Source organism: Canis lupus, chromosome 5 (genome assembly GCF_003254725.2).
Source record: "Canis lupus dingo isolate Sandy chromosome 5, ASM325472v2, whole genome shotgun sequence".
Lineage (NCBI taxonomy): Eukaryota > Metazoa > Chordata > Mammalia > Carnivora > Canidae > Canis > Canis lupus.
The window spans coordinates 46637139-46659797 of record NC_064247.1 but is presented as its reverse complement, the minus strand read 5'-3'; the positions used below and the strand labels follow the sequence as shown (position 1 = coordinate 46659797).

At 41.1% G+C, this 22659-nt stretch overlaps 1 protein-coding gene across 3 annotated transcripts in view; it reads left to right on the top strand.

Moving 5' to 3' along the window:
* The window catches only part of PGM1 (phosphoglucomutase 1), a 62521-nt gene that overhangs the window by 26295 nt on the left and 13567 nt on the right, over nt 1–22659 (top strand). For 2 of the 3 annotated variants that reach the window (XM_049109530.1, XM_025427925.3), the window contains exons 1-7: nt 1248–2027; nt 7569–7731; nt 8075–8221; nt 10044–10169; nt 12573–12763; nt 14190–14344; nt 17338–17453. In XM_049109530.1, coding sequence (XP_048965487.1) covers nt 1728–2027; nt 7569–7731; nt 8075–8221; nt 10044–10169; nt 12573–12763; nt 14190–14344; nt 17338–17453 — 1198 coding nt within the window. In that variant the 5' untranslated portion in view covers nt 1248–1727. Of the gene's footprint in view, nt 1–1247; nt 2028–7568; nt 7732–8074; nt 8222–10043; nt 10170–12572; nt 12764–14189; nt 14345–17337; nt 17454–22659 lie in introns of those variants that run through there. The other variant, XM_025427929.3, reaches the window with a different exon arrangement.

Here is a 22659-nt window from a genome sequence, read left to right as displayed (position 1 = left end):
AATGTTATGTCTCAGTCTTCCCTGCCCTTGGGCCAGTATCATTTGTCACTTGAAGGAGACCAGGCTTCCTTGCCAAGTGGCTGCTTTTGGCTCTTGGGCCTGTTCATTCAGCTGGTCCTGCACAGAGCAGCCCCCTAGTAAAAGAGCATTCTTGATTCAGAGAAGGTAGTCTGCTGCTCCCCATCCTGTTTGCTTTTGGACCTTGCTTAATGAGTTAGTCGAAAAATAGCCAGGTTTTGTTTATCAAGGGATTATTCATGTTTCACGTGAAAACCTGGACTCCCAGTGCAAGTCAGACTCTCTAAACATGTAGTGTAACTAGTCCTGGTTTACTTTTTAAGCATCCTTAACAAGTTCACCAAAACCTTGATAATGAAGTTTCTTAATTGTCAATTTCTGCTGAACTACATACAAAAGACACATGTATGCATTTAAATAGATCATTAATGAAATCTGAGGGACCAAATGGAGGTTGGATGTTAAATTTATTCAGGTAGAATGTCTTAAGAACATCTTAGGTTTAGTCCAAATGCATAGGACTTAATCTGTTTCACTAAAAATATTTTCTTAAAAGCCAAGTCTATTTAAAACTGAGAAAATGAGGGGTGCCTGGATGGCTCGGTGGTTGAACGTCTGCCTTCGACTCAGGTGTTCCCGGGGTCCTGAGATCAAGTACTTCATCGAGCTCCCCACACGGAGCCTGCTTCTCTCTCTCTGCCTATGTCTCTGCCTCTCTCTCTGTCTCCCATGTATAAATGAATGAATGAATGAATAAGATTGAGAAAACAAAAACAAAATTTAATCTTAAGTTTGTATTATTTTTCCAGATAATAACTTGATCAAACCTCGTGCACTTAAAATACTTTTTTCCCCTCCCTGTGTTGCTTACATTTTCAAGGATTTGGTGTATCTCCATTCCCACATTTCCTTAAGTTCCAGGGACTGACCAAGCTGTTGATCATTCAGGGCGTATTTGTAGATATCGGTTCTTCTAGAGCTGAATTACTGTTTTGTTAAATCCTTGGTGGGCAGTGAATAAATCGGTTCTGTTGGATGACTTCCTTCCAACTGGAATTGCATGTGGCTTGTAAAAAAAATTACTTGGGTATCAAAATAAGGATGATATAAGGAAACCAGAGGTAACTGAGATCCCTCACTTCCATTTTAAGATTGACCTTTAACTTGCTAGATGGCATGGGCCAACTGTAGCAGCAGATGGCCTTCTCAGTGATGAGTACCCAGAGAGGCTCTGCTCTAAGGGGTGTTGGGAGCAGAGGGAGCCACACCAGGGTGTCCTGTTCAGGAGCCTGTTTCTCGGGACTGCACTTGCTGCATCTTTGCCTGGGCTCTGAGAGTGGAGTCTGGCAGGCATCCGGTGTTTGTGACTAAAGTCTGCCACATGCAGTATCCTTTGGAGCTATCTAACGGGGAGATGAGGCAAAAATAATTGAAGGGTATTTGGTGCGGTTATGTGGGCAGAAGTGTCTTCACCAAAACAACTCTGAAGATGTGGTGTGGGTGTGGGTGGGCGTGTGGCCCGTAACTTTTCACAAGGGGTGACGACAGCAAGGAATTAACCCAGCTTCCTCGTTGAGAGTGATCGTCCAGGCGCGACCTCTATTTTAGTTACTCAGATGACACTGTTGCAGCTTCAGATCGGACAAACTATTTTGAGGACCCTTGACTGCTCTCTGGACACCCGCTGAGCCAAGTGGTGAAAATGAAAGATGAGTGATTTTGATGAATGGATTTCTGGGAAATACAGAAAAATGGAAGAAGGGCCTCTCCCCCTGTTGACTTTTGCTACTGCTCCCTACTACGACCAGAAACCAGGAACTAGTGGATTACGGAAGAAAACCTATTGTTTTGAGGCGAAGCCATGTTATCTGGAGAATTTCATCCAAAGTCTGTTCTTTTCCATAGACCTTAAGGATCGCCAGGGATCCTCAATGGTGGTTGGTGGAGATGGGCGGTATTTTAATAAATCGGCGATAGAAACAATAGTGCAGATGGCAGCCGCCAATGGGGTTGGTATACGATAATTATTGTTACGTATCTGGCTCTCCACATATGTTTCTTTCTTCATTTTGCAGAAATATACAAAAGTACAAAGATTAGTATGTTGTTTACACTTCAGTTCTACTAACATCCAGTTAGCGTTTTGTTGTGACTTCAGAGAACATATATTGTGATATTACTCCTGAAATTACATTAGTCACATTAGGGTATAGGAATGTAAATTCGGCTCCTTATGTGTTGTACTTTTTGCCTTTTGCTTGAAAAAAATACCTGTTGCTTTTGAGACATTTAAAGCACACCCGCAGCCTTCAGCTGTCTTATCTACATTCTAACCTAGTCCCCAGGGGTACCCTATCCTGTGTAAGAAGGCTCTAATGAGTGGTGGAGAGAGAAGGATTTTGTTTTCTTTCAATGGCTTCCTTGTTGAAGTTCAGTCATTTGTCAAACAGGAGAACAAAAGCCAGGGCATGCTGTTGTTTGTGGATCCTGGTAGTCATGCAGAAATGCCAGGAGGGAATTGGAAAATGTTAGGTGTAAGCCTACCAAGAGGACCTGTTACAGGGGAACCTGCTTATAATGACCTTGGACACAAAGAAGCCCTGTGTGCGGTGAATTTGTGCAGTAGGGTAGAGTTAATAACTCCTGTAAGACTATAATATAAGGAGGCTCTGCTAGGAGCTCTGCATTGTGAAAAACTGCATTGGCTGAATTAGCCAAATCAGAAGGAATCTTGCACCAGTCTCAAGGATTTGCAGGAAGGTAGACATCAGGACATTCTGTTTTGGCTCTGCAGATTCCTCCATGGCACCAAAAACATATTTTTAGTGTTTTCGATTATACTTAGCAATAATTTGGAGCACACGGTCCCTCAGAATTTTTAAAAATTTAGCATGGCAACCAAGTGTGTTGGGCATTCATTATCAGTCTATTTTAATAATATGCCAAGCAGGTGTGATTGCAAAACCCAAATTAAAAACAAAAACAAAAACACACCACCAAATTAAATTTTAAAATGTTTGTAGATCCTATTGTTTATAATGCAAAGTTTCCTTCCTACCCCATTGTGGAATCTGAATGCCTCTCATGTAAAAATTGCTGATAAAGCACTCAAATATGAAATTATTATGAAGCATACACATTTTTAAGATAAAATGTGACATGCTATAAATTTTACCTTTGAGGAGAGCTGCAAAGGGAATGGTATTAAGATGCTTTTAATCTTGAGAGAAAGAACGAAAGGAACATTATTTCTTCGCATATATCTAGATCGTTGAGTGGATCTGGTACACTGTCCCCTTTGCTGTGATATATTTGGCTTCATTTCATTTTTGTATGAAGCTGAAGGATGTGGAAGAGGTGGTAGGAATGTGTAATTTAGGCAGACCCTATAGACTTGCTCAGATTTACGATCTGAAGGTTTGCTAAATAATACATTTAAGTGATAATAATTGACTAAATATGGTAACTGCCTATTTGTTAGAGCTGTGGCAGCCAAGCAATATTTTCAAATCTTCTCAAGGGCATTCTTTATTAAAAATAGTGTTGCATTTAAAGCAGTCATGCAACCAAACTGAATTATGTAAAACATTTATTAGAGGGCCAATAAAGCACTTTAATCTAAAGCCTATCAAATCCTAGATGGTCTGATTCCTTCTTTTCCTAACATATCCTCAGTTCTGACTATTTTCACATCCCTTTGCTTGTGGACAGAGCTCTAGGGAGGAAATATAAAGGAAAGAAAATTCATTGCCACAGATTTTGGGAGAAGTCAGTGTTTTTTCCTCACCCCTGTCAATACCCACTCTACACTTAAGCTGATTCTTGGAAGGCTTTTCAGCCTAGTGAGCTAAATGAAGATCATTTCATTTTTTTTCTTTTTATTACACTTTTATCTGGGGCACTTATAGATCGTGGAACATAATTTGCCCTTATTAGGAGTTTCCCCTTTGTTTTTATTTGCATAGAGCTGTCTGCATTTACAGGAATTTTTTTTTTTACATGATGCTTCTGTGAGCTAAGAAGTACAGGACATTTTAATGTACAAAATTAGACGTTAGTGGGGCCCTGTATATAATACTGATATCTCATTTTGGTCCCCAGAACTTTAAACTTAGAGATATGTTTAGAAATAAGAATATGTATGTATGACTAGCAGGGCAAGAAAATGGAACTTATTTTTTTGTGAAATATAAGAAAACACCAGGCCCTATTTATTTACTTACTTACTTACTTACTTATTTATTATTTTTTTACCAGGCCCTGCTTTTTAAAAGGAAATTTAGTTTGCTCTCTGTTGTGTTTGAGTACAAAATGGCGGGTAAACAGTGAGGTATCCTTTCTGGTAGTGTGAATTATGTCACTTGGGAAAGAGGGGTGGGAGGAGAAAGGAAAAGACAGTTTGATGGACTTTCAGTACTGGGTAGAAGGAGTTATCTGTGAGTTGGTAGACACTTGGGAGACAAGGAAGGATTTTTCTTTTTTAAAATTATTTTTTTGTGTGGTGAGCTATACATAAAATTTTAGCAAGTCAACCATTTTTAAGTGTGCACTTATGTGGTATTGATTACACTCACCATATTCTGGAACTGTCACCATTATCCATTTCCACAGCTTTTTTCTCATCCCATCTGAAACTCTCTCTACTCACTAAACAGTAACTTCCCATTTTTCCTTCCCCACCCCCTGGCAACCTCTGTTCTACTTTCCACCCATGAATTTGCCTCTTCTATGTGCCTCATGTAAATGGAATCCTATAATACTTATCCTTATGTGTCTGGCTTATTTTACCTAGGTATTGTTTTCAATGTTTATTTATGTTGTAGCATGTATCAGAATTGCATTCCTTTGTTAAGGTTGAATAATATTCTGTGTGTATACCATATTTTGTTTGTGCATTCACCTGTTGATGGACCTCTGGCTATTGTGAATAATTCTGCTATGAATTTGGGTATACAAGTTACCTCTTTGAGTCCCTGCTTTCTTTTGTGTCTATAGCTAGAAATGGAAAATCTGTATCGTATAGTACAGGAAAGGTTTTTGAGTAGAGGAGAGACACAGAAGTATGGTTTAAAAAGATGAACTAGGTGGGCCTGAGTTGGAAGGCTGGATTCAGCCAGGGTAGAATAAGGGAGATACAGGTGGAAGAGAGAAAGGGGAGCCTGAGTCAGGAGCTGTGGCAGTGCTCCAGACATTGTTAAGGGAAGGAGGGTAGTAGAGTAATATCTCCTCGATATCGGGTTGAGGATTAATATTCCCAAGTGGGATTCACAGGAGAGAGTCTTCTTTGAGAGTAGAGACTTGGATTAGCTGTTACGTCTTCTTAGGCTGAAGAGAAGGAAGGTACCATGGACTTCCTTGCTCTGGTCTCTTGACTTTCTTATTCTTACTCCCAATATACTCCCCTTGTTCTTGGACCATTACTGACTGCAGATTTCACCATAATGAATGGTAGAGTAAGAGGTGACTCGGGTGGTGCAGCTTAATATTCATTCGTCAGTCTCCCTTTCCATACCAAATACATATAAAATCCGAGTACATGTCAGTATGCCTGATGTGCAAGTACAATTTCCAGATAACTCCATCCCACTCTGGCTAATTAAATTGCCATCCTTAATTAAGCTCCTCCTACTGTTCAACCATATACTTTCACTCTTATCAAAACCACACCCAGAAACTGCTGGAAGGATGAGATGTTACTGTTCCCACTGTATTGAGTTAGTGGCCATCGCTGGCTACTAATTTGCCACGTGACCTTGCCCTGTCATCTCTCCCAGTGCCTCCCATATCAACTTTCCATAAACACTTATTATTGCTTTTGGATGGATGCAAGAATAGACAAATGAGCAGCATCATAACTTTGGACTTCAGCTTCTTCATCTACAAGACAGTATGAGGGAGCAGCTATGAGAATGAATCAAAATGCCATGGGTTTTAGAAAGCAATCTGTGGCTCAGGGATAATCATTAATCTTGATTTCACACCATCCACAGGTCCCTCTAGTCTATAGAGGAGCCTCAGTATAGTATCTACCCTGGTCATCACCACTTCCTTACAGAGACAAGGCATAACAAATGTATTAGTCTAACAAACACTGTTCTGAGATGGACAAATGAAAGCCAAGAAGCAACTGAAATGAACTGGCTGCTTTCTGGGAGGTGGTCGACAGCTGAAGGGTTGATGATAAGACAGACAAGCTTTCAGTGACTTGTAGGGGGGCAAAGGTAACAGTCCCAGGAAAGCTTTCCCAGGGAATCCAAGTATCATCGATACATTTTCTACCATAAGTTATTTCTTCAAGCATGTTTATCTGGGCTGGGTAAAAAGAAATAACAACCAGAAAAGTTTAAAACATTCCTGTCCCTTTCTTCTCTCAAAACGGAGAATGGAATGAGGGCACAAACTCCTAGTTTTATGAATCTTTTTATGCAGTAGTTAGGTTTTCTCCAAGCATGTTAAGGGAACTGATGGAACTTCATCTTTTTCAACTTGGGTCATGTTGAAACAAATATAAATTATATTTTAGTGAAGGAGGATTTAGGAGCTGTGCTGATAGCATCTTTGAGCGATATGGGAAGATGAGTTAATAACACAGCAAACTACCACCTGTAGCCCTTTTCTGTGGGCGGTTCTGACTGGTTTAATCAGGAATAACTGCCAGCATCTTCTGCCTTAGGCCCGGCAGGTTACCCAGGTACACCCACACACGGGTCGGTATGTCCTGCTTTGAGGAAGCCACCATATCAACATCCAGGCTTGGCCAGAAAGATGAGTTTATGAGGTGCATTTTGTAAAACTCTTCATATAAAGTTTGCCCTTTTTACTTTTTAAGAAAATTTTTTTTAATTTTTTTAATTTTTTTAAAGATTTATTTATTTATTCATTCAGAGAGAGCGAAGAGAGAGGCAGAGACACAGACAGAGGCAGAAGCAGGCTCCATGCAGGAAGCCCAATGTGGGACTCGATCCTGGGTCTCCAGGATCACACCCCAGGCTGCAGGCGGCACTAAACCGCTGCGCCACCCGGGCTGCCCAGAAAATTTTAATTTACATAAAGCCTTCTCTTTGTGTAGAATCCCTTTAACTAGCTAAACTTATATCCTCTCCCTCAATGTAGTTTAAAAGTATGATTGAATTGGATAAAAATGTGGGTTTTCTAACAATTTTTCTTTTTTTTTTCTTCTAACAATTTTTCAGCGAAAATTATGAACCTGTTCTGGAAAGACTCTTTCAAATACTCTGTGTTTTCTTGCCAGAGCCTTAGAGCTCCCCCAGACCATACACTATTTTAAAACTACAGAGTCCCAAAACACTATCTAAAGGAATGGCTTTGTGTGAAGGAATGACTTTGTTCAGCAATGCTGATTCTATTTAATAATAATAATATTCTACTTCATAATAAGATAATAATAACCCAAAATAAAGATGTTTGTTAAAGAACACCTTTTCTGGTTCAATACTATTTCTTTGTCCATTGCATGTTGTTCTGGTGTTTTTTGTGCAGTAGCTCTGAATTTATCGATGTTAGTGTGTGTTCTGAATTTCTTCTCTTAGATTGGTCGCTTGGTTATTGGGCAGAATGGAATCCTCTCTACCCCTGCTGTATCCTGCATCATTAGAAAGATCAAAGCCATTGGTGGGATAATTTTGACAGCCAGCCACAACCCAGGAGGGCCCAATGGAGATTTCGGAATCAAATTTAATATTTCCAATGGAGGTGAGTTTGCTGTCATTTTGAGGATAGTCAATTTATGTTCATTAGGATAAACTAATAACTGAAGCCTTGGAAGGCCAGGGTTCTGGTTCTGATCCTTAGCAAAGGAGTTCTTTGTTTCCTTTCAGTGAAAGTAGAATGCTTCTTATTCTGCTGTACCTGAATATGAGAAGCCATGCACGAATGCTCATTAACATGATATTTTCTTCTAGAAAATTTTGATACTTTGCTGCCTAAATGATGGAATGGCAAATGTACTGGTGAAAAGGAATTGACAAGCTCTGTGTTCTTTGCATTTTTGAGTCAGCTCCACAAAGTGACCCACGGTTCACTGTTTGATTCCCAGGTCCCGCTCCAGAAGCAATAACCGATAAAATCTTCCAAATCAGCAAGACAATCGAAGAATATGCAATTTGCCCTGACCTGAAAGTAGACCTTGGAGTTCTGGGAAAGCAGCAGTTTGACCTGGAAAACAAGTTCAAACCATTCACAGGCACGTTGACTTTCCTGCCTCTGCTCACTCTAGTTCCAGCTTCAACAGTTTGCCTTCCAAGGTTTTAATAAAATGGGTCTTCAGTTTTGGAAAGATCGTGGTCACTAACCTCTGCATGCCTTCATTAGCAGCTCTGCGATTTGGTCTGGGAATCCAGAGACCTGGGCTCTCTGGCCCCTGCTGGGTATCAGCCCTGTGACTTTGGATAAATCCTTTCCAACTTTCTTGGCCTTGGCTTCCATAGCCAAAAAATGCAGAGCCTTGACCAGAAGACCTATAAGATGACCTTCATAGCTAACTTTTATTGAGCTTTTATTGCATCCTGAGCTCTTAACATGCATTATCCTGCTTTATTCTTGCAGAGCCCTTGTGAGGGCAGCACTGTCTCAATTCAGTGTTTCCAGATGAGGAAACAAAGGTTGGGAGAGGTTACACGACCGGCTCAAGATCCCATAGTCAGTGAGTGGTAACCAGATTCAGACTCAGGTGTGAATGGTTCCGAAGACTGGGCTTTGAATCTTTATTTTTCCTGCCTTAAAACTCACTAAAGTCAAAATAAGCCTTCTTGGGGGCTAAATTGAAACTCCCTACATAGGAAACTGTGGTAGACATTTTGTGGTTGAGTGCCAAGGTATTAACGGTAACTGATGGAGTAAATGTTTATAACATTGTTCACGAGGATGAGATGGTTAGTAATGGGACTTGCGTTTGGACTGTTCCAACATGTACTCATTCCTCCGGATTGCAATTTGATGGAATGGAATGCATTTTTTTGTTTGAACCTACACATCAAGAGCTGGCAGTTGCACCCTACCAAAGATAAACTAGCACCTTGGTATACCTTGAAGACATTCTTACAGTTTAGAAAACACCAGTAGAGAATTGCTTAAACTCTTAATGTTTTGAAAATGTTCAGACCCCTGCACGTCTTACCAGAGCAATACTAAGTTCTTATATTTGTTTTATTCCTTCAGCAGTGCATGTGAAAAGTGGTTTATTAAAAAATTTTTTCCCTGCTTTTTTTTTTTTACCATTAAGTCCTATGGCAATTGGCCTAGAAAAAGGAAAGAAAAGTGAGCATTACGTTTTCTGTTATTTGTGACACCAAAATATGCTTCTTACGGTAATAGGCGAGGAGTGAGTGTAGCAGCAGAGCAGAGTTTACAGTCAGGCAAAGCTCTGTCAAAAACCCAAAGTGTGCCCCATCCCAGCTGTGTGGGCAAGTTACTTAACCTTTCGGACTCAGCTTTCTTGTCTATAAAATAAGACTAATAACATTTACCTCTCAGGAATATTGTTAGTATTGAAAAAAGAGATCATGTAACAGCCCGGGTATATTGGAGCTACTTGATAATTATCCATTTATTTATTTATTCATGAGAGGCAGAGAGAGAGAGGCAGAGACACAGGCAGAGGGAGAAGCAGGCTCCATGCAGGGAACCCAATGTGGGACTCGATCCTGGGACTCCAGGATCATACCCTGAGCCAAAGGCAGACACTCAACTGCTGAGCCACCCAGATGTCCTGATAATTATCCATTTAAAATAACTATGTGGGTTTACAGAAATATAATCATTTCAGGATATAATATTTCTTTTTTTAAAAAAATTTTTTTGAGGCAAGGAGAGGGAGAGAAGCCTAAGCATGCTCTACGCTCAGCACAGAGCCTAACACAGGGCTCAATCTCACTACCCTGAGATCATGACCTGAGAGCTGAAATTAAGAGTTGGACGCTTAGCAGACCGAGCCACCCAGGTGCCCTGAGGATAATATTTCTTAATGTGTTTAGTTCCCGTGTTTTAATGTTGCTTTATTCTCACAGTGGAAATTGTGGATTCAGTGGAGGCTTATGCTACAATGCTGAGAAACATCTTTGATTTCAATGCACTGAAAGAACTGCTTTCTGGTCCAAACCGACTAAAGATCCGTATAGATGCCATGCATGGAGGTATGGAGCCATTTTCCTTTCTTTCCTTTCTCTCAGAGATATGAAGCTGCTCTCTACTTTGTATATCATAATGCTTTAACATGCCTTTTCTCAAGACTCTCTGTGGCATGGGTTTCTAAATGGTGATTTTGCAACCATATCAGAGCATTATTCACATAGATAAACATCTAATTGTTGGCAGCAAAAACGGTAGAGGCGTTCCTCATGGTAAAGTAGGGCTGCGAAGATCAGAGTTTCCACATTAAGCATCAGGTTTTGAGTGTAACTGTTTCTGTGGATGCTTCCTCCCCCTCAGAAGATACCTTACATTCTTCCTAAACACCCCCATCTCTTCCAAGGGGGTGGGTGTCATTTGCTAGATGAGGTAAAAATGCTCCTGAGTCCCATACCCCACTCAGCTGCCCCCACATGTGCCTTTTCTTAGAAGAGCAGAGCTTACAAGAGCAAGCTGAGGATTAAATTCAGGAACAACAGTTGGGTGTCTCTCCCTCTTCTTCCTCTGTGGGTGTGTGGCTGGGTCAGCTGAGACAGCAGCCATCACTGTGAACCGGAACCATGAGGCTTTCTCACATGGAAGAACACGGGCATTCCCCAGCACTGAGGTGGTTTATTTGTTTTGTAATAAATTTAGAATCTTAGAGTCATTGAGCGGGAAGGATTCTCCCTAACTTTGGAATCTAGCTGCCTGCCTAGTTGGGAAGACTTTCTCTCTGTAATTGAACCCTTTTGATGGTGCTATTCAGAGCCTCCTATTATACTGCAAAACCACAATTAGAAAACCTTCTTCCCATAGGCTGAAATCTTCCATCCCTGAACCTCACCTTTGGGTCCACAGTTGCCTCTGGAGTCCCACAGGATGAGTCTACTTCCTTACTTAGACGATACGATTTGTCATTTCGAACTATTCAACAGGCATGTGTTGAGCACTCTACTACATATGCGCATGGCAGGCAGGCAGGGACTCACACGATGCTTGGGGAGATGAGATAATGTCGAAAAACCACTGCCAGGCCAACAAAATGAGGGTTCGATAGAATTTCAAGTATTCTCTTTGTGGTGTGGAAGAAGACATAGCTTGACTAGCAGTATTAAGAAAGGCTTCCTGGAAGAACTTGGCAACCAACTCAGCTTTTATGAAAGAAAGATCTAGGATAGGGTGGTCATTTCCAGCTGAGGCAACAGTTGCCACAAAGCCGTGAAGTCGTAAGACATATTATGGTAGGGAATGAGAATGGCTTAAGAATGGACTTTGTTAACTAACTAGAATGTAAATAAAAACTTGAAATGAAAAAGCAAAAAGAATGGGCTTGTGATAGGCTGTGGGGTAGGAGAAGCTGGTCATGAAGTAGACTTTGTTCTTCAGGCCTTTCAGGAGTTCCTCTAATGCCTCAGTTTCCATATCCTTCATAGCCCTGGCTGTTCTGACCTTATCCCATGGTGTGTCCATAGCCTCCTTCACATGTGGCCCCTAACTGGAGATGCATATTCTATACTGCTCTGAGCTCTGTGGCCTACACTGGTGTCAGTACCTGCCTTGATGAAAACACATTCTCAGCATTTTAGAGATGAATGTTCTCGGTAATTGTATTGAATGTCGCCATAAACGTTATATGACTGGTTTTTCCTGATGTTCGTAGTTCTTCCTTTTTGTTTATGGTTTGTGTTTTTAACGAGTTTGTCTGATAGCTGGGTACAGTGGGAAGATTAGGGCTCAAAATCCCAGCTCCCACTCCTACTGGATTTGACAATTTGGGCACATGGCTTCAACTCAGACCGGTTTTCTTATCTATAAAGTAGAGGTGATAATCATAATGCAAACATTTATAACATACGTACCAGGTACTGTTCTCAGGGCTTCCTATCTATTAACTCACTGAATCCTCACAGCAACCCTGTTAGGTTGTGAGCTAGTACTCTGTTAGCTACTATTATTATCCTCATTTTGCAGATAGGGCAGTTGGGGACCTAGAGAGATTAAATAACTTTCCCAAAGTTGTATGGCTAGTGATGAACCGAGCTGGGGTTTGAACCCAGACACTCTGATTCCAGAGTCCAAGCTTGTAAGCACTCAGCCCTACCACATTGTGAGGGCTTTGAAGGTGAAAATGGTTACCAAGCACATGGCATAGGTATGCAGTAGGTCCTTCAAAGAAGTTAGCTCCCGTCCCTTCCCCTATGCGCTGTCCTCAACTAGCCCTACCTTTTCCAACCGAACCTCTCATTATTCCTTTTGCTAAATCCTTCTGCCTGACTTACTTCTCCACCAGTCCCTGAATAGAGGTTTCATGTTCTCATGGTAATTCATGCCATTCTCCTTAGAATGCCTCCACCTCCTCCCCTGATCCTGATGTGCTTTATTTAATAAGTCATATTTTCTGATTCTTCATTTTACATTTTCCATAGTTGTGGGACCATACGTGAAGAAAATCCTCTGCGAAGAGCTAGGCGCCCCTGCAAACTCAGCAGTTAATTGTGTCCCTCTGGAGGACTTTGGAGGCCACCACCCTGATCCCAATCTTACCTATGCTGCTGACCTGGTGGAGACCATGAAAACAGGAGAACACGACTTTGGGGCTGCCTTTGATGGAGATGGGGTGGGTGCACGTGAGTTTAAGTGAACTATGATTATAGACCAGGCCTGGTCCTTCAAAGTGGGAAAAAGCAGGCTGCTTCTGTTGGGCCCTGTGGACTTCATGAGTGAGTGACAGTCAGGGCTAAGTTATTAGAAGACTCTCTTGAACAGGAATGAGTCCTTGAAATCTATCCCATGTGTTTAGTTTTAGACATTCATGTTTTCTTTTTTTTTTTTTTAATAAATTTTAAAAAAGATTTTATTTATTCATGAGAGATACAAAGAGAAAGAGGCAGAGACACAGACAGAGGGAGAAGCAGGCTCCATGCAGGGAGCCCGACGTGGGACTCGATCCCGGGCCTCCAGGATCACGCCCTGGGCTGAAGGCGGCGCTAAACCGCTGAGCCACCTGGGCTGCCCTAGACATTCATGTTTTCTAAGAGTGGCAGGGTGATCAGGGCTCAGTTGTGATATGATGACTGGTGTGCTTCATGAGCTGGTCACGTTCTAGAAATCCATCCTAGGTTTATTCAACCCCTGGAAAAGGTTTTGGCATTATAATATAACCATTTGTTCATTCACCTTAGCTAAATGATAAAACTATAATGAGAGAATTAACCTTTTATTCTTTCTCTACAATTAGTATCTTTATAATAAACAGGCTGTTTTATTTACACTGGGGACTATAAAACAGACAAGGAAGAGATGTATTTTAGTTAGGTTTATATCCTTGGTACTTAGAGATGGTATACTTAGCTGAAAAAAATTTTTGTTGCTCTGTTCCTTAAATTCAGCTAGAACCCATTATTTCTTAAAAATTTAACTTTCCAATATCAAAATTTTCAGAATCTTTCTGAAGCAGTGCATGATGGGAGTTTTCCTCCATACTCTGAGTTACTTGAGTACTTCCTGTATACCAGGCACCAAGGAAGCAGTGATGGTGGCAGCATGTTTTGCTGGTTTCTGCATCAAAATGAAGGGGTCATAATTTAGGAGCCCTTTCTTGAAGAAATCTGCTTTGTCCCTTGAAAGATGCCTGGTAGACTCACCAAACTATGTGAATAGCCAACATTTCCTTTCTTATTTCAATTTCTTCTCTCCTCTGGGAGAGAGGTGATTGATTCCAGAGTTTGGAAAAGGTCTGGGAGGTTAAAGTCAGCTGGCCTCTGGAGGAAGAACAGAGTTTTCGGTTCAGAAGGAGTTTCAATTCACTTTAATTGAAAACAGTTTTAGATTTTTGGCATGGGGATGCCTTGGGCACCGTGGTACTATACAGATCCATTAGAAACAAAGTCCAGTGTTTAGAACCCAGTATGAATAAAAGCATCCGTTTTAAAGTTTATCATTTAAAATTCTATAACCCCTCCCCTGCCCCAATGTAAGATAGTTTGTTTTTTTTCAGCAGTTTTATTAAAAGCTCTTCCTTTGAATTCCCCCTTCTCCCAAAGGATCGAAACATGATTCTTGGCAAGCATGGTTTCTTTGTGAACCCTTCAGACTCCGTGGCTGTCATTGCTGCCAACATCTTCAGCATTCCATATTTCCAGCAAACTGGGGTCCGAGGCTTTGCCCGCAGTATGCCTACCAGTGGGGCCCTGGACAGGTAAGTCTCTCAATTCCCTTGCCTCACCAGGCTCTTCTCTATGTTAAGAACATTCTTCTTCCCCTTGCAGCTAGAGCATCTGAGGTATAGTATATGCGAAATGTTTATTGTATTACAAATTTTTATTGAAGTATAATCAATATACAGTGTTTTATTAGTTTCAGGCGTATAATATATTGATTCGGCAATTCTATGTATTGCTTGGTACTCACCACAATAAATGGAGTCCCCATCTTATGGTTACGCATAACCATATGATGTTATTGCAATATGTCTGACTATAGTCCCAATACTGTGCTTTTCATGTCTGTGACTTGTACTTCTTAATCCACATCTCCTATTTCAGCATCCCCCACCCACCTCCCCTCTGGCAGCCGCTCATTTGTTCTTTGTATTTAAGAGTCTGTTTGTGCGTTTGTTTTGCTTTTTATATTCCACATATTAGTGTTTAGTTTATGAAGAGTGGGTGGGTTTATTTCTGGGTTAGATGTCCCCTCCCCATGCTTCCTTATGACCCTGCACTTCTCCCATTCCAGCACTTACCACACTGTTCTGATAGCTTGTTTGCTTAACTGTCTGTTCTGCTAGACTGTAAACTTCTACAGAGCAAAGACTATCTTATTTATTCATTTATATCCCATAGTGTGCCTGGTACGTAGTAGGACACACACTCAACACACCTTTAAAAAGTGAACAATTAGGGCAGCCCGGGTGGCTCAGCAGTTTAGCGGCACCTTCAGCTCAGGGTATGATCCTGGAGACCTGGGATCGAGTCCCATGTCCGGCTTCCTGCATGGAGTCTGCTTCTCCCTCTGCCTGTGTCTCTGCCTCTCTCTCTCTCTCTGTGTCTCTCATGAATAAATAAATATAATCTTTTTTTTTTAAAAAAAGGGAACAATCAAACGTTAATGAAGAAAGGAACAGATGGCGGCCTCACTACCCTGAAGACATCATTCTAGGGAATCATCACTGTCCTTTAGCACAGGTGCACAGTTTGAGCAAAAGAGTGATTTGAAGTAAGATGAGTGTATCAAAGAACTTTCAGAAAGACGTTCCACCTCCAGCCCTTGCTGGATGCCCATCCATACCCAAACACAGTATAGGTTCATTTATCCCAAATGCAAATAAACAGAAAGCTCAAATAGTTAAGGAAAATTATATTCAGTTTTTATAAGAAAGGAACCAGTGACAATAAACACTTGACATCTCTGATTTGCTTATTTATTTATTTATTTATTTATTTATTTATTTATTTATTTCATAGCCCCTCATTTAAAAAGGCTTTAAGGTGTCTTGTGAGACTGCATGTAAAACAATTGCAAAAATATAAGAAATAAATGAAGATTAGGGAGAATGTTAATTAGAATGTGTTAGGTGCCCAGTAAATCTTTGCTGAATGAATGGATAAGGAATGAGTGAATGAATAAAAGGTCAAGGTCAGAGAAGAAAGCAAAATGGATATAGCTAGGTTCTTCTAGTAATAAATAATGTTTGTTGAACATGGCCTTGTGCTAGACACTGAGTACTTTGTGTTTTAAGTCATTTAATTATCAAGCCAACCTCGCGAGGTCAATGCTATCTATAATCCTACTTTACAGGTGGGAAAACAAAAGGACAAGGAAATAAAGTTACTTGCCTGAGATTACCCTGTTAGTAAATGGCTGAGTCAGAATTTGAACCCAGAACCTTTGTTTCTAATTGGCCCAACTGGGCCATGTAGTAGTTTCCTACTGTGGGGGAGGGGAGAAGTGTGTTATAGAATTAGTGCTGACTTCCTTCTGCTAAGAAGAAGTTAATGACTAATATTCATAGAGTGGTTTATACTCTACACGGAGCTTTTTAACATTCACCATCTTAAATGATCCTCAGAGCAATCCTATCCTAAAGAAGAGGAACCTAAAGGTCAGAGAGGTTAGCTGTCTTGTTGAGGACCCGATAGCTAAATCAGAGCTAGAATTAGAACCTGGTGCTTCTGCCTCCACAGCCTGCACTTGAAGTTGTGAGCTGGTTTCAGCCAGGCTGTAATTAGATCTAGCAGGTCTAATTCTATGTCATCCAAGAGCAGTTTAATTCTAAATTTTGGAAAAATTAATAATCTAAATACAGAATCACAATGGAAATAACTCATTACCCAGGTAAAAGTTTATTGTACTTTGAGCTTTCAAGATTATAGATTTAATTTTCCTCAAATGTTAGCATCTGACATTGCTTTGCTAGCAATAAGATGAGCATTCTGGAAGGCAGAACTTATTAAAACAGTGAATGAAATGCAGATTATTCCTCCTTTTCAGAGGGAAAGGGATCTTTTAAAAAAAAAAAGTCATTTAAAAGTCTTAAATAGTCTACAGATACATAGAAAGGAGTAAAAGATGTGTTGAAGGGGACAAGGGACCAAGGAGCAGTGTGCAGAAGTTGTACAAATGGGAGACCCCCTGGACTCTGTCCTTTCTGGGCCTTCTGGTGAAATGAAAGGAGCATTGACAGGGCAGCTGAATAGCAGGCTGTTGGTCATCCTGGCTGTGTGACCTTAGGCTGGTCACATAACCTACACCCTGTGTCCTTTTCTGTAAAATGGTGATCTCTTAGACCCAATATTCTATGATTCTGTGATTCTAATTGCAGCATAACATCACTCTTTTGTTCTCTATGGAGTGGTGACAGATGCAGTCTGTATCCAAAACATGTTGAGTTTAAATAGCCTCAAAATTAGCTTTGCACATTTTTGCTTCTGTTGCTTCTTCTAAGATATTAAACTCAGTGACCTGAATTAATTCTTCCTTCTTCCTCTTCTACCCCCTCCTCTGACTCCACGTATAATGGCCCATTGTGCACAAGTTTTCTCCTACGATTTTCCACCCATCTTAGAATTATGTGTACCTCTGAGCAATGCTAAATGGGACCCTTGATTACAATAATGGTTGCTAGTTTTCCTCCTTCACGTGGCTAAGCTAACAGTCCTGCTGTGATGTAACTTTGATTTCATGCCTTTGAAGGGTGGCTAATGCTACAAAGATCGCTTTGTATGAAACCCCGACTGGCTGGAAGTTTTTCGGGAATTTGATGGATGCAAGCAAACTGTCCCTTTGTGGGGAAGAGAGCTTCGGGACTGGTGAGTGCGTGGCCTGTGCTATCGTTTCCTTGCCTGTAAACATGACTTGTGGGGAACGCTTCCCACTGCTAAGGCAGGACTGAAATAGCACCCGTGGCTGATGTGGCCTAAATCAAGATGCAGTTTATTTATAACAACCCTGATGAAGTATACACATTTGAAAAGCCATGAGTGTGCTCAGCTGAGGAGGGCTAATTTTACTTCCAGAGGATTGCATCCACTAAGACAGGAAGTTTGGGGGCCTCCTGGGCGGCATGGTTAGTGCGTCTGTAGAGATTAAACAGAGCGATAAACATAGGTTTCTTCCCTCCGTGGTCAAGGAAACTTTTATAAATGTTTTCCTTTCTGGAAAGAAATATGGTGGAGCGAGTCAGTTTTTCGTTTTTATTTAAAAGGAGGTTTCAGTGCAGCATTAAATCTTTATCTTTCACAGGCCCAAGTTTGCTGTGGCAACAAGTTATGATTCATTTCGGTTAAAAGAAAGGAAACTGTTAGGGTGGAACATTTGCTAGGTGGTCAAGAAATTAAAAATATGTCCTTGTCCATGAGGATGTCTGCATAAATTGTTAGTCTGAGGAGAGAGGGGAACGTGGTGGCATGCTGGGGAGACGTTTCAGGACGCTTACACCCTACTTTCTGTGCTCTCCCTCCTCCTCTCTACCTGTCTGTCCAAATACTGAAGTCCTAACTTCCATGACCTTCCCTATTGCCTCCTCCGACCTACATCAGTTTCTCACCTCTTGAAACATCCATTCAGGCACATGGCCCTTTAGTCTTTTTACCCAATATTTTGAAGTAAAAGGACTGATCTTGGTCCTTCAGTACCAAAGCAAAGCAAGGATCAAAATCGAGCCTTCTCTAAGCCTTGCAACTGAGCTGTAGTTCATACTAGGTTAAAGAAAGGAGAATGCTGATTTTATTTCATTTCTTACAAAATCTGGCATAGGATCGGTAGAATGAGCTGGTAAATTTGAGACATGTATATACAAAGTTCTTAGAAATTTGGTATCCCTGAGGGAGTTGTAATGCTCCTTGGTAATGAATTGTTTTGATAGAATTGGAGAATATAAAAAAGATAGATGAATCTTGGGGTTGAACAGTGTCCACCAAGAAGAATTGATGGTTTCTGAACATTCTCTGTCTTTGGTCAGGGAATACAAGGCCACTGCTTAGCCCTATCCTACTTCATAAATATGGATGATGCCATGTTACTCCATGGGATACCAGATGAATGTCCACGAGCCGATGAGGGTGGTCTTATTCCATGAAATACCCACCCCTTCCCAATGTTATCAAGTACAGGCTTGCTTTCAGTCATTCTTTTTTATAGATGAAGCTGTCTTTGAAGGCAAGGGACCATGTCTTAACCTTTGGTTCCCTAACCCCCTGTACATGTATCAATGCTGAACATAGTGAAAGGGAGAAAAGTTTAGAACAAGGTTTCCCAGGGTGTATGGGTGTGTGGAAGGATACTAATTCCAGAACAGGGTTCTGAGTTCAGTAGAGATTGGGAAACTTAGAATATAGCTCTCTGTCTTGGATATTCATAATAAAATTAGCATTCAAAGATTCCAAAACATTCTACTGTAAGGAATCCTCTTTATACAGTTTTACCTAAACGTACTTAGCTGTATCTCTCTCTCTCTCTGTCGTGTGTGTGTGTGTGTGTGTGTGTGTGTGTGTGTGTGTGTTATATCTAGTAACATCTTGGCCCTACAGATCCATGTGGGAAGCACTGGGCAAGGTGAGTCCAAACCCTGGAGCCATATAGGAGTCCCTGATATGGACTGGCTGAGAACAAACTTGGAGACAGCAAGTGGTTCCTTTCACATGACAGGGCTTCACCTACTGGAAGGCAGCTTACGGGTCCTCTCCTCTCCAGGCTACCCATCCTTAGTTTCCCTGGTCATTCCTCACTTCACATTGTTTATATACCCAGCTACCAGCTTCTAGATGCTTCCAAGTTCACCGGGCCCCTTAGATCATGTCCAGAACTGAGCCCAAATCTCCAAATGACCTAACTGAGAAGTAAAGACTAGAGTGGAATGATTATTTCTAGAGAACTGGACCCTGTGCTTTTTTTGGAAATAGCTTTCATTTATGTTAGCTTTCAGGACAGTTCATAATACTGTTTAGCCCATATAATGAGGATAATTAATCCCCTTTAATTTTGTACTCAGGCAAATTTGCCACGAAAGTTTGTTGTTCATTTGAGGGATTGATTTCTTTGAACCCAGACATTAGACTTTAAATTATTTCTTGCTAAAGTTTCTACCTCTTTATTTATTGACCGATTCAAATACTAAGTGCCAACCATGATTTTATCTTCCCTTAGATGTCTCTTCTATCCAAAGAAAAAATGCATCATGAGAATGATCCACAAGCTTTCCCTTTGAAAAAAGAGAAAATTGTTCTGTAATGTTTCTGAAATAAACATTTTAAAAACCAAGCTGCATAGCTATGGGTCTCTACTGCTGTGAATGAGTGGCAGCTGAAGTCATTTAACTGAACTTCTGATCTTGTTTATAGAGGAGTTAATTTCCACCTGCTAGTTCCTTTCTGGTGACTGCTTCCTGAAGTTTCTTTACAATTTCTCAGAGTGGACATTAGTGATTAAACAAGCCTTGCAGTATTTCAATTCTATAGCTTCATTGAGTACAGGGTCATTTATTTCCGTATTTTTTCAGGTGAGAGCAGAGGCAATTTCTCAGGAAAGCCTCCCTAACCTTCCACTGTGGGTCCAGTCCCCTTCTTATTGACTCCCATGGCATATACATTTGTTGCGTATATTATAGCTGTAATTTTAAAATTATTTATGGTTACTTAACTAAAATCTGTTGGCAGCACTAGACTATAAGTTCCGTGAAGACAGGAATTACATCTGTCTTATTCTCCATCATATCCCCAGAGCCTCCTATACAGGCCAGCATGGAATAGGGGCTCAGCAAACACTTGTTCAATGCATGAGTGAATGAACACACTATTCACTTGGTACCTTCCATTTAGATAAATAGAATCCTAGTGTTGGAAATGAACAGTCTTTAAAAGTCATTCAGTGTGATTTCCTGTGTGTTGTTGGAATCATAGTTGGCAGTCAGTGCTCTTCTACTTAAGCACCCATCTCAGTGAAGAATCCTTACCTGATGTTTTGAAGCCATCTGCCACTCTTGTGGGGACTCTAACACCATTCCCACTCTGTAGTCCAGAGTCAGGGACCCAAGGTCTTTGTTGAGCTTTTATAAAGGAAAGGAAGTTGACTTGCAAAGAAGTGCAAAGGAGTCAGACTTCAGAAGAACTGGCTCACCAAATAAAACAAACCATCAGCATTTCAAAACACAAGCCATAATATTACCAATGTTACCAAGCATACATTAGTCTGTCCGTGATGGAGGAACAGCAAGTGTCCACAGGATTACCATAGCCACAGAGGTTAGGACACTTCCTCACACATCAGCATTACAAATGCCAGGGTAAAGCGACTCAGAAATGGGCCCCAGAACTAGACAGGGTGAACCTATTATTTTGGGTTGATCTCATGATGCAAAGTTATTTTTCCCCCTAACTGTGGATGATGATACACTTGTTTATACACAATGGCAGAGGACAAAATGGTGTTCTGTCTGGCCTTGAATTTTTTGGGAAATTGGGAAGGAAATAGAAAGTGCAGTCCCAGATAGAATAGAATATCACTGCCTTTGAAATTCTCCCTCAGGAAAATGGAGGGCTGGGACAGAGGGTTAGGAAAGAGTTGAGGACGAACCAGGTATCATATAGAAATATGCCAGCAAATTGTAATCTGGCCAGGTCTAGAGGTTAGTAACATTTTTTCCTGTTTCATCTTTAAAAGGTTTTAGCAATGATGCATCATATAGGAGTGATAACTTGAAGGAGCACAGCATTGATGCTTTGCAAATTTCTTTTAATTTCTTGTGAAAAGTTTTTCATGTTTGTACTTCTTTTCATTGACTCATTCCTCAAATGTGTATTGAACTTTAACTGTATCCCAGATACTGAGTGAGACTTTGGGGCATAGTGGGTATGATCTAGTGCAGGGCTCTGTAGAGTCCACATTTGGGAAAAGAAGTCAGGCTGTAATCAGGTAATTACAAGCGTGCAAAATGATCAGTGGTGAAGGACAGGGTGCCCTGGATGCTTTACTGTCAGGTAACCTGGTTCTGTGGTGTAGGGGATTTGATTTTCTGTCTGGTTCTCAGCACATTCTAATTTGCAGATACATTTGCTGATACATTTTCCTGTAGGTAAAGTCCCCATGGAAAAGTTAGAACATCCTGTCTCTGGAGATTTCCCAGACAGACTACCCCACTAAAACTAGGCTGATAACCTAATTATAACTAACTCAGTTAAACTATTACCTGCATGTCCATCTCCCTCACCTGTATGTCTATGCTTATCTGTGAGGGCAAGGAACATGTCTTATTCATCTTGGTATTTTCTCATGTACTTGGAACATGGTAGGCACTGATTTGTATTTGTTGAGTATAAAATGGAGTTTGGGTTAAGACATGGTTCTTGCCTGTCAGATGCTTACTAGATTCCTCCAAAAGAAACAGTTCCAGGGTTAGTCACAAGGCAGTTCTGGGTTAATTGCTAAATGGAAGGTCTGGAGGTTGCTGGGGGAGAGCCCCTGAAGGTTGGAGTGATCTGGAAAGCCTGAGGAGCTTACTTGTCCTTTCAGAGTAAATTCATTTGTGTAATAAAAGCCAAAGAAGACAAGACTGTGGACAGAGCAGCTCTGCTGAACCTCCCAGCCAGTCAGCTGGCATCTGACCATTCTTGGGGCAAACTCTTATTGACTGTGTGCCAGACACACCAGCTAGGGATACAGCTCATGGTCTAGGTGGGGTAAGAACAGATAGGGGTGTTAGATAGACTAGGGGTGAGCATGGAGGGAAACAAGAAAGCCATCCTGGGCTGGGGTGAAGTTGAAAGTAATTGCAGATGTTAGCCAGGCAAATAGGTGTTTATGGAGTGGAAATTTTCAGGCAGAGAGAAGTAGCGTGTGTAGAAGACCAAAGGGGAGGAGTACCTGAGTGGTGCCATTGGCTGAGCATCTGACTCTTGGTTTCAGCTTCAGTCTGATCTCAGGGTTGCAGGATTGAGCCCTGTGTTAGGGTCTGCACTCAGCAAAGAGCCTGCTTTTGTTTCTCTCTCTCCCTCACCCCCTACCCCTCCCCACCCTTTCTCT